Source organism: Canis aureus, chromosome 8 (assembly GCF_053574225.1).
Source record: "Canis aureus isolate CA01 chromosome 8, VMU_Caureus_v.1.0, whole genome shotgun sequence".
NCBI lineage: Eukaryota > Metazoa > Chordata > Mammalia > Carnivora > Canidae > Canis > Canis aureus.
In genome coordinates this window covers 2,140,865-2,158,708 of record NC_135618.1, presented here as the reverse complement: position 1 = coordinate 2,158,708, position 17,844 = coordinate 2,140,865, and the positions used below count along the sequence as shown (strand labels likewise).

General features: G+C 33.2%; 1 protein-coding gene across 2 annotated transcripts in view; it reads left to right on the top strand.

Annotated features, from left to right (window-relative positions):
* The window catches only part of ANKRD13C (ankyrin repeat domain 13C), an 85,063-nt gene that overhangs the window by 34,689 nt on the left and 32,530 nt on the right, over window positions 1–17,844 (top strand). For both annotated transcript variants that reach the window (XM_077905009.1, XM_077905008.1), the window contains exons 4-7: window positions 5,108–5,193; window positions 6,552–6,597; window positions 11,811–11,877; window positions 16,018–16,162. In XM_077905009.1, coding sequence (XP_077761135.1) covers window positions 5,108–5,193; window positions 6,552–6,597; window positions 11,811–11,877; window positions 16,018–16,162 — 344 coding nt within the window. The remainder of the gene's footprint in view (window positions 1–5,107; window positions 5,194–6,551; window positions 6,598–11,810; window positions 11,878–16,017; window positions 16,163–17,844) is intronic.

Sequence of the window (17,844 nt, the reverse complement as noted above, 5' to 3'; positions counted from 1 at the left end):
ATAATATGAAATGTTTGTAGTTATTTGTAAACTTGTATGTGAATTATTCATAACTTAGGAACTTGGATATTAGGAAGAATTGAGGAATCATGTTTGAAAGCATATTGTTTATAGTTTATTTTCTTTTATACTATTCTGCTCTACTGATATTTTTCCATTGTTTTATTTATTCAGTATGAAGGATTTTTAAAAGCTCTGAGACCTGACTATCCTTTCTGGCAGATACTTAATTATATGAAACATTAATTGGAACTGAAAATAATCACAGTGTTTTATAATAGTTATCTTTTTGCTTTAATTGGTGGGAATAGATTTTACTGAAAGTGAGAAGGAAGTCTCTTTGTTTTGGTCTTTGAGAATTTCAAAAAAAAGTCACATGTTTTCTCATAGTACACACTGTGTTCAGTTACTCTACCTTCCCTCCTCCTGTTCCTGAGTTGGGTTTTTTTTTTTCCCAACTTCATATACAGGTTTTATTTTTGTCAGGCACATCTCAATAGTTGAAAAGTTTGTAAAATTTAAATCTGGATGAGTGAGAATATTATCTTCCTGGTAATATCTTTTTACAACTGGGATTGAAAATTAAATCTAGGCTGTGGAAGGCACGATTTAAAAAATTGGGCAGTTTTATTAAAGAAGTGCATTAGATTGAACACCCTTAGGATGTTACATGCATTTAGTTCTATTTAATACCACAGTTTGGGCTCTTATATTTTAGCTTTATATGTAATCCACATACTACATCTTTGTGGACTTTCTGCACATTTTGGGCAGCTCCTAATGATGAAGCTACATTTGGGCTTGGGATTTAATGAGATAAAATTGTGATGATTTACCAGTTACATGAGAATATATATTTATATTTTGTTATTTATTGACAGTTCTCCCTTTTGGACAAAATCAAGAGCTCCTAATGAGAGTTAGAAACCATACTAATCCTAGAATTATGTCAGGGAAAAGACAAAAAAAATGCACAGATCTAAAAAACTGAGAATAAATTAAAAGTTGCAGCAACCAGTCTAAAGGAACTTTCTCTGATGTTTCTAACCCATTAGCAGAATGGAGAGGAAACCAGATGGATTCCTGGGTTTCTGACACTGACTTATGTGGTTTTCACATAATAACCTTTATTTAGAGTCAGTGAGTATTTACTGAGTCCTTTCTATAATGCATGTATCTATAGTAAGATGTGGAGAATGAAGATATGGTCTCTGCTCTTTAGGAAGGCCAAGAAACAGTTTTCTTGGAAAATCAGTTACTAAATTTTAATGTAAAAGATTGAGGTGCATAGCAGTTGAGATCTGCTTTTAAAGTGATTTTCTTAAAAAAAAATAAAAAAAAAATAAAGTGATTTTCTTCTGTCAAGTGATGTCTAAGATATACATTCTGAATAGTATTCTATTGCCAATTATTATATAATTATGTATCTATAATTATTCAGGGATTAAAAAATTATGTTCCATCACATGAAATGGAAATATTTAACTGCTAACTTAAATAATAATAAATTTAACAACTATAAGCTACATATTTAGAAATATATGGATAGGGGATCGTGGCTTAGCGGTTTAGTGCCTGCCTTGGCCCGGGGTGTGATCCTGGAGTCCCGGGATGGAGGCCCGCATCTGGCTCCTTGCATGGAGCCTGCTTCTCCCTCTGCCTGTGTGTCTCTCTCTCTCTCTTTCTCTCTCTCATTAATAAATAAATAAAATCGTAAAAAAACCGAAATATATGGATATATTTATAATAGTATTAAATGGGTCTATACTTTGAAATTATTTTAAATACTGTGATTTAAGTTTTTGATTACTTAGCTTGTGTTATGTTAAAATTTTCTGGGCATAAAAAAAATTTTCTGGGCATAGAAAATTGCATTATTTGAAAAATCTGAGATAATATATATTATCTAATTAACAAAGTATAATCTAATATTATAAATTAATAGCAAAAACTGTAACCCCTTTCTCTTTTTTTATCTGATTTCTGCTGTTGTTTTTGTGGTACAGAACAGTGAGATATTACTAAACTATTTGTTGCAGACTAGAACAATAGTCTAGGGAGGTGGGGCCGGGAGGCGGGGGCAGTGAGCAGCACCCGGTTGACTTAGTTGGAAGAGCATGTGACTGATGAAGAGCATGTGACTTGATCTCAGGGTTGTGATTTTGAACCCCATGTTGTGTGTAGAGATTACTAAAAGAAAACCCAAAACCAAAAACTTTAAAAAAGAAAATTTCAAGATTATGTTGCTTTTCTGCCTTAATAATAATTACATGGTGAACAGTGATCAGCCTCCAGGTCAGTATCAAAAGAGAGAGATCAGTCCGGGATTTAATTTATTTGATGTTAGATTTATTGAGTTTGAGTTATCTATGGTATGTCCACAGAGCTATTTAACTAAGAAGTGGGAAATAATTATTCTGGAGCACAAAAGGAAGTAGAGGGCAGACGATACAGATTTAAGTGATTCTCAGAGCAGGAGGGCATAGTTCCAAAGGCTTTAGGCACAGCCAACTGAATACTTTAAAAGTACTTTGTATGGGAAAAGAAGGAAAGAGAAAGTTAATAAGCTGTGGTTTATTGTTCTTCATTTGAGTCTTTGTATGAATTCTAATACCATCCATATCCTCTAAAGCTAATTTTTAATTTTTATTTTTTAAAAGATTTTATGTATTTATTCATGAGAGACTCAGAGAGAGGCAGAGACACAGGCAGAGGGAGAAGCAGGCTCCGCACAAGGAGCCCGATGTGGGACTCGATCCCAGGACCCTGGGGACATGTCCTGAGCCGAAGGCAGATGCTTAACCACTGAGCCACCCAGGTGCCCCGGTTAAAGGAATTTTAATAAATAACCATGGAGTTATAAATGGGGGAATATGACTTTCAGGTCTACTTACAATAAAAACTACTGTATGAGGAACCCAACAATGCTCCGGTATATTTGAATAAAATTACCCGATGGTCTTTTTGGTTCAGTTTTCATATTCGTTTCTTTCTATGGTCATATTTGTTCTTCAGAAAAATCACTCCAATAGACAACAAAAGATCTATGGATATATATAAAGATTTCTTATCATCGGCTGTTTATAATTCATTTGGGAAGAAAGTTCCTTCATAAAGAAGTTAGTTTCATTTAAAACAAGTAATGTTCAACCACTGAGCCACCCAGGCGTCCCCTCTAAAACTAATTTTATCTTGATTATCAGTCATCATTAATGTGATTCTTACAGTATGGGAGTACAAATCCTTATTCCAAAAAAGGTATTGCTAATTTTGTATAATTGCATTCTAAATGTTTGTTTCTGTTTCCATAAGAAAGTTTGAGTTGATGCTATTTTTAATGTGAAGTTTCATAGAACAAGCATCTCTTTGTTACCATATTTTTAAAAATGTTTGGCCAGGGCAGCCCGGGTGGCTCAGCGGTTTAGCGCCGCCTTCAGCCCAGGTAGGATCCTGGAGAACCAGGATCCAGTCCCACGTCGGGCTCCCTGCATGGAGCCTGCTTCTCCCTCTGCCTGTGTGTCTGCCTCTCTGTGTTTCTCATGAATAAATAAATAAAATCTTAAAAAAAAAATGGCCATTTTAATGTAATTGTTATTTACTGCATGTGGTCAGTGAGTTTCAATATATTTACTTGGTGTAAAATACATGACTTCCGTTTTTCATTAAGGTATCTTTTCTATCTATGAATTGAATTATTTCCATTCTTTACCTCGACACAGAGGTTTGTTTGAATTTAAAGGCAAATTGCCTTCTTTGGAGTCAAGGAAGATTTATTAAAGTACTTGAGCTTATTGTGGAGAAGAATTATAAAAAGAATTCTATTAAATTGGCGTAATCTAGCTTTGATATTAAGGTTAAATTACAACAAACATGAGATTAGCCAGATTCATACAAATTTGAATCTGGAAATAACCTTAATGATTATCCAGGTCATGGTTTCTCAGATTATTTGGATTTCACAGACCAGAAAAAAAATTATGTTTGAGAATTGATGTGGAGTACCTAATGTTTCATTTTAGCATGTAAAAACTCTAAAAATGATACTTTCTTCTGCAATCACCATATTAATACAAGACATTTTGATACCAAAAATAGTAGAAAGAATAGTTCTTAAATTGAAAAAAATATATAGTTTATAAGTAAAAAAGTAACCCCAACCTGATTTCCAATTTTTTCATTTTACTGCAGATCACTGGGAACTTGAACAGTTGGGCACTGAAATGTAGACTTGTATTTGGAAACTACTAATCTAGGTCACAAAGCTAGTTGTAGGACTGTATGATGAACTGAGATCTCTTGTTCCTTTGGTAGTTAGTTTTAGCTAGTTCCTTTATTCTAATAGGTAAAAATTATATTTACTTAATTGTAAGCAATTTATATTGAGCCTTTACAGGAATTTCATAGAGGTTTTACTTTATTTTTATTTGACAAATGAAAAAAAGAAACTGAAATTTAGTGAAAATAAGTAACTTGTCCATTTACATGTGGCTAATAATTAGTAAAGCTGGGGTTTGCACTTAGGCAATGTGTCTAAATCTCAGTCTGAACTATTGAGAAAACAGTATGGAGGGCCTCAGGTTTTTTTAGATTCAGAAGTTCTTTTCACGGACATAATAGGATTTGTTTTAGTATTTTTTCTGCTGTGTGAGAGTACAACCTGTAGTGAGAAAAGAACACATACACCCAGTAGCAATTACAAATAATTACATTTTTATAAAAGTAATATCCAATGGGATTTTTGAGATCTGGCTTTGAGATCTTTTAGATCAGTATTACAACAGGAGATTGTGTCATCTGAGATTGGTTAATCTTGGCTCACTCAGGTAAATCTTAACTGATAATTAAAAACTAGGAAAACTAGTGTAAATACAAGTTCATGTTGGGGTGTCTCTTCTCGATTTTCCTTGGGGTTCATAACAGTTTTATTAAACTTATTAACTTATTTATAATGTCTCTATCTGTATATGTCTGTGTTTAATAAACCAGTGGTTTCTAACATGGCAAAAAAGTTTTTTTTATAAATTTATTTTAATTGAGCTATAACTGACAATCTAACATGGTAAAATTTATTTTAAATTAAATAATTTTTTTTTTATTTAAACCTTAGTTACGGCTCTTTTAAGGAAGCTTAAGCAGCAGTCCAGGGAAAGTGTTGAAGAAAAACGACCTCGATTATTAAAAGCCCTGAAAGAGGTAGGCTATATATCTCTTTGCTCATCTTATACCTCAAGAGTAATTGTGAGTGTACTTTTAAGCATTTTTAAAATGCAGTCTAATCACTTGATTACTAAGAGTCAAGCAACGGTAAAAATCCTGTTTGAATTGAACAATAATGATAAAATACTCTGATTATAATGTATAAATTTAATGCTATGGAAGCACCATTTACTTTGGACTAGGATGGTGAATAAAAAATTACTGTTTTCAATAAATTAGATAAGACCTCTAAGAAAAAAGGAGGCTAATCATAATTAATGTCAATAGTTTTCGTTTGTCCTTTGGGTTGGAAGATTCCCTAAGAGCTGAAACCACTACCTACTAGCAGCATTTTCTTTACATAATAAAACTCTTTCTGTCTGTCCTATGTCAGAGCCGGTGGTAAGAGCCGGTGTGCTGGCACAGAAAGGCAGAGAGCTTTATTTTTTTTTCTTATTCTCATTCACTGTATTTTTGATGTATGAAAGAACTAAGGGAGGAAGACAGACCTATCATGATAACTGTGTGTCCTCTGGGGTATGCTTTTTTTGTTTTTATCTCAAGAGATCAATTTTTTTGAAAATTTTTGATCACAGTAGTTTCCTTAACAGTTACAGTTTTTGCTGTCTAGCTTCTAATTTGTGAAATACAAACTTTCGCCATATATGTCATATGATGACGTGTTATTTCAGATTTAGTAAACTTGTGTTAATTACCACTTTATAGGGATCCCTGGGTGGCGCAGCGGTTTGGCGCCTGCCTTTGGCCCAGGGCGCGATCCTGGAGACCCGGGATCGAATCCCACGTCGGGCTCCCGGTGCATGGAGCCTGCTTCTCCCTCTGCCTGTGTCTTTGCCTCTCTCTCTCTCTCTCTCTGTGTGACTATCATAAATTAAAAAAAAAAAAAAAATTACCACTTTATAGGAAAAAGTTTCTATTTCATTGTGTCATTTTCTTAGTCCATTGTGAGGCTGCACAAAAAGTCATTTTGGAACACATCTAAAGTTATTAGCTATTTTTAGTTAGAGTTATTATTATTGTTTTGGTTATGCTGAGAAATGGACTATTTATTGATACCAACTTAAATGCCTGTCAGTTTCAGATATGTTCTAGTAAAATCTGCAGTTGTATATCTTCCTTTGTAGATAAGTATAATAATGTGTGCTATTGTAATGTTTTAAGTAATTTAACCTTATTTTTTCTTTCTCCTATTCCAAAAATTGAAACTACTTTCTATTCCTGTCTATAGATCTTTAGTGATAATAGATTTTTTTTTTAAAAACTAAAATATTCAATTGATATGAGAACTGTTAAACTAAGGTACATTCAGTATTTATTTGTATTTTGTTTCTCAGCTAGGTGACTTTTATCTGGAACTTCACTGGGATTTTCAAAGCTGGGGTAAGAATGTGTCATATTTTACTGTAAAATATGTTCCAATGTGGAAATGCACGTGCAAAAATAGCTTAAATATACATGTTAGCAAATTTGAACTTGTCCTAAGGAAAATTACATCTTTTTCATCACATTGAATGTAATGGTAATAAAGCCCTGTAGTAATACTTAATTATCCCAACCTGGTTAGTAACTTTCAAAAGTCTTATTTTTAAGACTGAAAATTATTCTTTTTAAACAGAATGAAGATTTAAGTATTTTAATAAATATAAGGAATTCTCAAAGGGAAGAGAATAATTTATGGGATTATTAGATTACTAATTTTTTTAAGGTTTTATTTTATTTATTCATGAGACACAGAAAGAGATTACTAAATTTAATGAGATTTGAAATATAATACTTAGATCCCTGAATGAGAAGAATTCAGTTAACATTATTTGATTTTGTATATTTTGTCATCTTTCAGTCATTTTGCTACTTTTATTGTATACTTCATATATATACCGTTTGGTTGTTCACTGTTTCAATTATTTATAAAACCTTAACCCCTAGATATTTTAGAGTCAGTTAATGATTTATCTTGGCATGATAAGTTTCTCTCCTCCCCATTTTAAACCTCAGTCCATTTAGGGAGAAAACCTTTGTATCTAAAGAGGAAGTGTGATCCTAGTGACTTTTGTTAATTAAACAACTACTAAAACAACTAAATTTGGGTTTCATTTTGAAGATTTAAAAACAATGTAATCTGTGTATAGGTTTGGACATAATGAGCTTATATTTTTTTAAGCATCTGAATTAATTTCTATGAAATAAAGATATTTAAATATTCAGTTATTGACAGCTATAAAAATCACTGTTAATGTTTCATATGAATGCTTTCAAACCCTTTTTAAAGTTTACATGAGTGTAAGTGTGCATGTAATACACAAATACATACATGCACATATATATTGTATCCTCAGAATTAGTTGTTTTAATGGGATCTTGCCATTATATCATTATACAGTTTGTCACTTTTATATAATGTATCATAGGCATCTTTCCATATTGTTAGCTCATGAGGAAGTACTTCAACAACTACATAATAATGTATAGCATGAATGATTAAGATTTTCCTAGTGTGTTTAATCTCTAAGTGTAAAGTTTTGATTTCTAAAGGTCAGTTCTTTTCCAACATTGTTACAACACTAGCTCATTAGGTTAATTTTGGCTCCATCAAAATCACACATGATTTTGTGACTCTGTAGGGCTACCTTGCCTTTATGCTTTATATATCATTCAGAGTCCAGGTGTCTTAGAACACTGAGAGAAAAAGAGGTTTGTAGTAGCTTTGTAAAATAGAAGAATTCCAAGTCAGATTGGTTTAAAGCCTGAATACCACTTTTTTTTTTTCATGTGTAAAAACCCTAGGTCTGCTTGGCAATCTTATACTCAAGGTTGTCCCTTGAGCATATTGGTTCTTTAACTGATTCTCAAGTAATTGTTAGTGGTTTACATTCTAAAATAGTTGATTTATCTTGCTGAGCAAATGTTTTAAAATATTTTAAAGTAACATTTCAGTTACATAAAGAAATAGAAATGAATGTAATCACTACTATAATTGTACATATATCTGTAGTTATAAACAGTATAAATGTTGTATAATCAAATTCATGACATAACCACTGTGGTATTGGTTAAAAGTATTGCTTCTTTGGAGATTTGACTTTGGTGCAAAACAGCACATCTATTTCATTGTTGATAAAGGATTTTTCTGATTTCGTGTCAAAACTACTAGCATCTGATGGTTAGATGTCATGTATGATTTTAAAAATGAAACTTATTGGCTAGATTTAATTTAGACCCTTTGGATTAAAAAAAAGCAGCACAATCCTTTTTGTTAGATTTGATTAGTAAGCTTTTTTTTTCTAGAGTTTAGGTGTATTTCTTTCCATTGTCAAAACCCCTAATATTGGAGCACCTGGCTGGCTCAGCTGGTAGAAGTGACTCTTGATCTCAGCATTGTGAGTTCAAGCCCTATGTTGGGCATAGAGTCTACTTAAAAAACAAATGAAGAAGGAGGAACTTATAAATTCCCTTTGCAAACATAAAATGCTAACAAAACATGACTTTTTTTTTTTTTTTTTTTTTTTTTTTTTTGCTTAAAAAGAAACCCCTAATATTGAGGGGAAAAAAGGAAACCCAGAAATAAGGGGAAGTTAAAAAATATTGAGATCCAGAATTAGGTTTAATTAGAGGTAGTGGAGGATGCACACTCTTTCTCATATTGTTATATTTAGTGTTTGGCTGAAAGCCTCAAACTTGGTTAATAGCAAGTCTGAAGGCAACTAAAACTATTCCAGCTTAGGTTTTTAGATAAAGAGAAGCTTTAAATTGGGATCAGAAGTACTGGCTCCTATTTGATGTGGGAAATCACATATCTTTCCTCTGCCTCAGTGTCATTTTTTTTTTTTTTAAGATTTTATTTATTTATTCATGAGAGACACACAGAGAGAGGCAGAAACATAGGCAGAGGGAGAAGCAGGCTCCCTACTGGGAGCCTGATATGGGATTCGATCCTGGTACTCCAGATCATGCCCTGGACCAAAGCCAGGCATGCTTAACCGCTGAGCCACCCAGCCGTCCCCGGTGTCTTCATTTTTAAATGGGGATAATAACTGCCCCAGATATTGCAAACTTTTTTTTTTTTTGGTGTGGATAAAATTATGTTTTTGAAGGAAACCCTTTATATACTTACTGTAAAAGCATGAAATAATTTATAGTATAATAATCATGACTTCAAATTTAGCTTTGTGTATATGGCATATTTCAACAGAAAAACTGTTTTTAGAGTTTCTTTACCTCATAATCTACAGAATATCCATTCTGTATTTGAGACTGTGTATTATAGATGGAAAACATTACGTTAATAAACTGTTCTTGATATCAAGGAGTAAATAACAGCAAAACTAAGATTAAAATGTAGAGATTTCTTTTTTTCAACTCAGTGAATTATGCTACTTTTGGAGTGTTATGTTAAGCTCTCAGATTATGCTGAGATAACCTCAGATATAGAGAACTTGATCAGTTTACATGAGGGAGAATAAAGTCATTGCAGAATTGGGAAGATGCACATTGCTCTAATTTTGGAATGCATTAAAATCTAGCAGAAATCTTTTTTTCTATGTATTCTCTCTTTCCTTTTTATTAGCTTTTGCTTCTCAGTCCCTAAACTTATTTTCTCTCTGCATTTCTCTGTTCCTGCGCTTCTGATTTTTGATAAGTATTGATATATAATTCTAAATTTTGTTATAGTAGGTTACCATGCTATTTCAAAAGATGCAATAAATTAAGTTAAATTATCTTAAATTAGAGTGCTATATTTTAATTATCTTTTTCATGCTCTACTAAATACTTAAGGATAGGAAAACTGGATCTTGATTAGACAGCATAGAGAAGAGCTTTGATCATGTATATAGATAAATGCTGTTACTGTTGTTTTCAAGTTCTGTTGTTTCATATAAGGAAAAATTTTATCAGAAAATGATTACTGAGCCATCAGAAAGAAAGAGATCTTGCCATTTACAATGCTGTGGATGGAACTAGAGGGTATTACGCTAAGTGAAACAAGTAAGTTAGAGAAAGATAGATGCTTTCACTCATATGTGAAATTTAAACAAAACCGATGAACATAGGGGAAGGGAAGGAAAAATAAAATGAGATGAAAATTGAGAGGGAGGCAAATCATAAGAGATGCTGAACTCTAGGAAACAAATTGAGGGTTGCTGGAGGGGAGGTTGGTGGGAGGAAAGGATGACCAGGTGTTGGGCATTAAGGAGGGCAGTTGATATAATGAGCAGTAAGTGTTATATAAGACTGATAAATCACCAAATTCTACCTCTGAAACTAATAAAAAAAAGAAAATGATTTCTTATATTTTTTGACTAGGGTAACTGTAGATATTCCCTTTGGGCAGTAACTTTTCTTATTTGTGTACGTAAAATGTCTAGAAAACTGTCTTTAATGCTGGAAATCATTTTAGATTACATGACCTCTAGGAATTTAAAAAGGACATTGATATATTAATATACCTTTTTGGATAATTAGACAATATTGATGTTTTTTAAAAAATTAGCTAAAGGGCAGCCCCGGTGGCTCAGCAGTTTAGCGCCACCTTCAGTCCAGGGCAGGATCCTGGAGACCCGGGATCCAGTCCCACGTTGGGCTCCCAGCATGGAGCCTACTTCTACCTCTGCCTGTGTCTCTGCCTCTCTCTCTCTCTGTATCTCTCATGAATAAATAAATAAAATCTTTAAAAAAATGAAATAAAATAAAATAGAAATAAAAAGTTAACTAAAAAACTAGCCTTTAATTTCTATAATAAAGTTTTTACTTCTTTCTAACCGAGGTTGATTATCATTCATTTTTAAAACACTGAGTTTTGTAAAATATGCACGTAGTATATCTTATACACACACACATTCTTATATACACATGTACATGTGATGTGATTTTGATTTCAAGTTGTTTGGGCTTCACATTATTTCTTTTGTATGTGGTAGCTTATTATATCCTGTATGCAGATTTATTCATCCATAGAATAACCTGTATTTCCTAAAACATAGCAGACAGTAAATAATAAAAGAAATCAGAATATGTTTGTTATATGAATGTGAACAACACTGAATGTAGAAATCTGTAGGTGAATAGTATGATTCCGTTTTACAGATTTTGAAACTGAGGTTACACAGTGAGCTTCAGTAACCGAGGTCACATATTTGGAATTCAAACTCAAATTTGACTACTTAGCTCTAAAATTTTTTTTTTAAATACACATTACTTTCCTACTATTTAATGAGATTATATTTAAAGGATCAGATAGGATCCAGGTTAATCAGGTTACCTATTCAGGGTAGTTTAGTTGCTGTGGGGTATGGTTTTCGCATCTATAATAATGTTCTACAGTGTGTATCCAAGAGTGGCACTGTATTGACTGCTATTCATGTGTGTTTGTGGGAGGATGTGAGTGTTAAACTTTGTAGCAATTACAGTTAAATAGTGGGGATTTGAAGTTGCTTGGAATTGCTTTATGTATTATTAGTGGAAAAATACTATTTTAAAGGAAATCATTACAATTTTAGTGGATTAATAAAATGTTGAAATTACTCTTTTTCTAATTAAGAAATTTGTAATGTTTCAGAACTTTAGGTATTTTTTATCTTTTCTTTTTAAAAACACAGTGCCTTTACTTTCCCGAATTCTGCCTTCTGATGCATGTAAAATATACAAACAAGGTATCAATATCAGGTAAGGTGACTTGATTTTTTTCTTTCTGAGTAACAGAAAATTGAGATTTAGAGGAAGCTTTTCTTTCTGTATTAATAGGTTGCATTTGGATGTAGTATTTTATAACTTAAACATGTTGTAATATATGCACAACATTTTATCTTGAGACATCCTGCGGAGAAGAAACCAAAGATATAAAATCTTGACTAAATCAAAGGTATTCTTATTCAACTGCTGACTATCTAGGAGGCAATCAGAGTGAAGATCACAGGATCTTAAAATGAGAAGATTTAAGATGGTTATCTCTGATCCTGACTATTTGGGGAATAGGGACACACATAAGGAAGACCCAACTCTTGTCCTTTTTTCTCCATCCCTCTCATACCCTCCCTCCTCTGTCCATCTGTCTAATCATCTGTTCCTTCTAGTGCACACTTTAAGGCTAATTTTAATTTTCTTCTTTTTCTTTTTAAAATTAAGATTGATTTTTGGATCTGATGGGTAATTATTTATTTTACTCAGTTTAGAGTTTTATTTTTATTCTTTGTATCTTAAACTTTGTATTAATACAGGTATATTTATAAATTATACATATGTAAGATGTGTATAATACTAGTGAACTGCCAACTTATATTTATATATCCATATTTTAGTGTATTTATAAATTATATAAATAATTTTGTAAATCTATTATAGCTCTACATATCTCCAGAATATTAATTTGGACATGTAAGGACCTAGAACTAGAAATATATTGAGATAATATCATAAAAACTTTTCATTTGATAAATGAGAAAATATAGAGAGGTGAAGTGATTTTTATAAGTGCATATTGTGAATTAATAGCTGAGCCAGGACCTCTGACTTCCTGTCCGTTCCTACCATGTCACAAGGCAGAAATTTTAGAAAGTCAACTCTGAGATTTATTCTGAGATATGTTGAATTATAGTGAAGAGATAATCTTTAGTTCAAGGTTAGTTCTAGGGAAATTGTTCTCAAGAAGTAGAATTTGATTAAAGTAGAAGTTTCTGGTTTTTGTTTTTAAAAAAATAACCTTCAGATGTTTCTAATTATGAAAGTGCATATGTACATTAAATTCATGATCATTATAGAAACCTTGCAAAATACAGAAAAATATAAAAGAAAAACTAGGAAGAGTTTTGATAATGATAAGATTTATTTCAGTAGCCTATTAACATTATATTATGATTTCATCATAAATTATACATCAATGTAAAAATGTTTACTATAGGTGCTTGCCAAAGGTGGTAGATAATTTGGGAGTGTAGTAGTATTTTCCATATGCTACTTTAAAAAAAAGGTTAGTTTTAGTTGTGTTTGATTCTTAGATTTAGGAAAAAAGTTTCTTTTAAAAAATTATTTCACATTTATATGTGACTTGAAAGTAAATGATATGATGCATATTACATAATGAGTATAAATAATAAAACCACAAAATGGTTAAAATAGAGACATGAGAATAAAAGCCTGAGGGAGAATAATTGTGTCAGAGAATATAGATTAAAGAGAAACTACTATAATTTAGGAAGACACTCAGCGCTGGGGCTTACATAAAGCAGCTGAGGATAAAGGAGAAATGTGATAAGGTTCTAAAGCTCTCATTAACAAAGTTTACCAGATTAATGGAGAGGCTGGGTTTTAGGATGGACAAAGGTTTTTCATAGATGAGAAGAATGAAAAAAAAAATCCATTATATTAAATAACTTTCATGTAAACATCATGAGACAGTTTTTTAAAAAAATTACTACAAATGAAACTGAATTTTAAAATATGTTCAAAGAAATCTTTAAAGTTTACTTATATTTCATGACAGACATGATCATTTAAAATATTTTTTCTGGTGTCAAGGAGAAATTAATACTTCGGTGGAAATAGGAAAGTGTAAGTAACTTTATTGTTGCGAATGTTAGTAAATGTTTTCAGTATTAATAATTATGAGGTTATAGATTACCTCATAATAATACCTGATCATTTCAGTCAGTGAAATGATCAGGGCAAACTTTGCCTCATTGCAGGCTTTTTCTGTCTTTAGGGAAGGCTCTATATTCTTTTTCAGTGTTACTTGGCAGTTTTCAAGCTTTTATGTCAAAAAGAACACTTTCTGTTTTTTCTATTTTTTTGAACATTTTCTATTCAAATCTTTGCAGTTATATAATTTTTTTCATGGCTAATTACATGGTAAGAATTACAAAAAATATATTTAGACTCAAAGGCTTAACGCGAGGACTAGTTAATACATTAAAATACCATCATGATAAATTGTATCATTATAAGGCATGTAATACAACTTCCGAGGCCATCCAATATGTCAGGGATATTGCCGAAGATGTTTTGGGCAGCCTTTCAGTTGAAATTTACAAAAACACAAATGAAATAAAAATTGACAATGAGTGATATTTGATGTGGCTAGATCAAAAGGTTCAAATGTCACCATGTCAGTGTGTCTTTGTCTTTCTGTCTCTGTCTCTCTGTGCATCTCTTTCCTCACTATTCTTACCTGCCAACCCCTACCAGTCTCATCCGGGATAGGCAACAAGGAAATGGAGGCAGGAGATTACTCTTGTTTCTTTCCCTTTTTTATGTGGGGAAGTGGAGTACCCTGGTAGCTGAAGCTCGAAGTCCAGATAGACCACTTAATAGAAAATGATCTATTCCTTTTTGATATTTTCAGTAGCCTACATCTTACAGAGGTAGGGGATAAGCCTCTGTTACTGGCATTATTTTCTCTTATGCCACATGTACAAGGGGTAACAGGACATGTTTGGTAGTATAGGCACTACTACAGTAGCTGGCCCCCTGGAAGTGGACCAGGAGCTAGAATTCAGCTGTAAAGCAGCAGGCAGGATTCACCCCATGGGAATTGTTGATTTGTTTTTTTAGGGCTTTTTGATTTCACTCTTTGGGAGAGTATATATTTTGTATAGCTCAGGAAGGAGGCTCTTGTACATAAGGTAACCATACTTCCCTATTTGCTCTTGGTTCATCCCTGTTGTCCTGGCAAAATTATTAATAGTATCACCTTCACTTTTAAAAGGTACTAGTTTTGTTGATAAATTATATGTAACCCAAGTTACTCTTTTGATGAAGCCTAGAAGATACGTTCCAGTTCTCAGATTTTTCTGTGTAGGGAAATGAAGAATGCTCATTCCCTTTGCCTAGTCTGGGATGAGAATTGAATAACTTAATGAAGTAATGAATTCTTGAAAACCCAGTAGGTGTGATCAGCATCTTTTAACAGCTGTGTCAACCCATTTTTTAGATTAAGGGTGGTGTTTTGAGCAGCCAGTAAGTGAGATCCTAATGTGGTCTCCTACAAAGTCTGGTGTTAAGATTGAAGCACTTCAGGGTGCTTGTAAGCTTTTCCATTCTAGTGTTATCACTCATTTCAGCAAGGTGGTTTGTGGAATTTATTTGAGACCGATCCATTGGGCTGGGCCATGCCAGGCCTTGGTTACCAAAGAGTATGATAAATACACAAGGACTGATCCATAAGGTTTTTAGGCTGTGGAGATGATGGGAAAGAGAATGCTAATCCGAATCTGGGAAGTCAAACAGAAAGGACAAGAATTTGGAGTAAGTTAAATGATTTATGTAGTTGAGGAATGAAGCAAGGTTTGGTATCGGATGGTTAGGCATAGGCACAGATGTAGATCAAAAGAGCAAGACTGGACACACAGCCCTTAATCTAGGAGTGTGGTCCATCCTTGCTGCTGTACCCTTCTTAGGTACTCTGCTGAGCTAGCAGCATGGTCTCATTGGGATCAAAGAATGTTAGACAAGTCTTCTTTCCTTTAATGCCCTTCACAGTTGAAGTAACTTCTGTGGAGTAGTTGAAGTAAGGGCAATGGTAGGGAACAAGGTATAGTTAGGGAGATATTTGAACAATGTGGAAACAATCTTTTCCTTGCTGGATTAATAAAGTACATATTCAGAAAATGAAATATAGGAAAAATGGAATATATATTTAAATATTCTTTCAGTGTTTTTAAATAAGATACTGTAACTTTCATTAGAAGTTTGACTTTGAAATATGGTGTTAGCATCTCGGTTTGAGTTTAGAAGCAACAAAGCTTGTTTAATTATTATGGAGTTTTATCAAAATTTCATTTGCCAGGATTCTCATCTCCCCATCTTTCACAGGCTTGACACTACTCTCATAGACTTTACTGACATGAAGTGCCAACGAGGGGATTTAAGCTTCATTTTCAATGGGGATGCGGCACCCTCTGAATCTTTTGTAGTGTTAGACAATGAACAAAAAGTTTATCAGCGAATACACCACGAGGTGAGCATGTCGTCTTCTCGGTATTTCTCTAAATGTTTTTTTTTTAAGTGTGTATGTATGCAACCAAGCTTCAGTGTAATTGTTTGAGTCATAAAGTCTAAGTGAGATGGTTCATTCCCGAAGCTTTCATTTCTTTACAACTAGCTTTAAATTTTGTTTTAATTTTTTAATTTTTTTATTTTTCTGGTCTTCATCGTGACCATTCCATTGAGACTTTGCTCATAATTGATGATCTCCTAGTTAAATGAACTCCAACTTGCTTGACTTCTCCTTTGTAGCACTCATTTGTTGAACCTGTGCTGGCCCTTTGACCATTTATTGTCTTGCTACCTTAGCTTCTTTTAATGTTGCTGATCATCTCTTGTCTCCCTAGTAGCGGCATCTCTTTTGGCTGTCTGTACTCTTTTTGTACTCTTTTACTGTCCTTAAGTCTTTGGCTATTTTTCTCTATCTTTTCCCTTTTCCTTCTGTCACGTCTTATCTCCCTGTTGTTATTGCCTCCACAAGCACCACTGAAGAATCATATATACGTTATCTTTATCCTTTGTTCCCTGAATGTCCCATTCCCTGCTATAAACCAAAGAAAAAGCTTTTTCTGTGCCGCTATATCATTGATACCTTAAAGATGTTTTTAAGTCAACATTTTATTTTGCCACTGTTGCTTTTTTTTTTCATTTTCTTTGTGTTGCCTAAGATGGCAGTGAGCAATGAAGTTTTAGATGGAAGAGAAGATATTCCTTGTGGAGGAAACAGAATGAATAAAGTCAGGAGAGAGGGAATGAGGATGGTCTGTTTCAGAAGCAGAAAAGAGATCTACTTGACTGTGGTGAAGGTTTCTGTTATTGAGCATGGGAATGTGGTTTATAAGAGGCTTTAAAAGCCAGATAAAATAACAGAATCTGCTTTAGTTGGCAACAGAGAGTCATAGATTCTTAAATAAGGTATTGATTTGATCCACAAGTAATTTAGGTGCTTTACAGCTTTTCTCATTAAATCTTTAAAATAATCTGTCAGAGCAAATAGTTTTATTATCTCCATTTTACAGATTAGAAAATTGAGGCTTATAGATATTAAATGACATCTTCAACATCACACAACCAGTATGTTGTGGATGGATCGGAAAAAGGGAGAGATTAGAGGCAGGGAATTTATGGAAAAAGTTTTTACTTTTTACAGTTTTACAGTTGAGAAGTGATATGGGTGGTGCAACGAATACTTAAAGAAATTATAACTTATATTTCCAAGAATGAAAGACTGACTTGCTGGTAGTTTGAGTATACTGAATTGAGAATTAAAAAGATTTAAGGGTACGACCCAGCAATTGCACTGTTGGGGATTTACCCCAAAGATACAGATGCAATGAAACGCCGGGACACCTGCACCCCGATGTTTCTAGCAGCAATGTCCACAATAGCCAAACTGTGGAAGGAGCCTCGGTGTCCATCGAAAGATGAATGGATAAAGAAGATGTGGTCTATGTATACAGTGGAATATTACTCATCCATTAGAAACGACAAATACCCACCATTTGCTTCGACGTGGATGGAACTGGAGGGTATTATGCTGAGTGAAATGAGTCCATCGGAGAAGGACAAACATTATATGGTCTCATTCATTTGGGGAATATAAATAATAGTGAAAGGGAATAGAAGGGAAGGGAGAAGAAATGTGTGGGAAATATC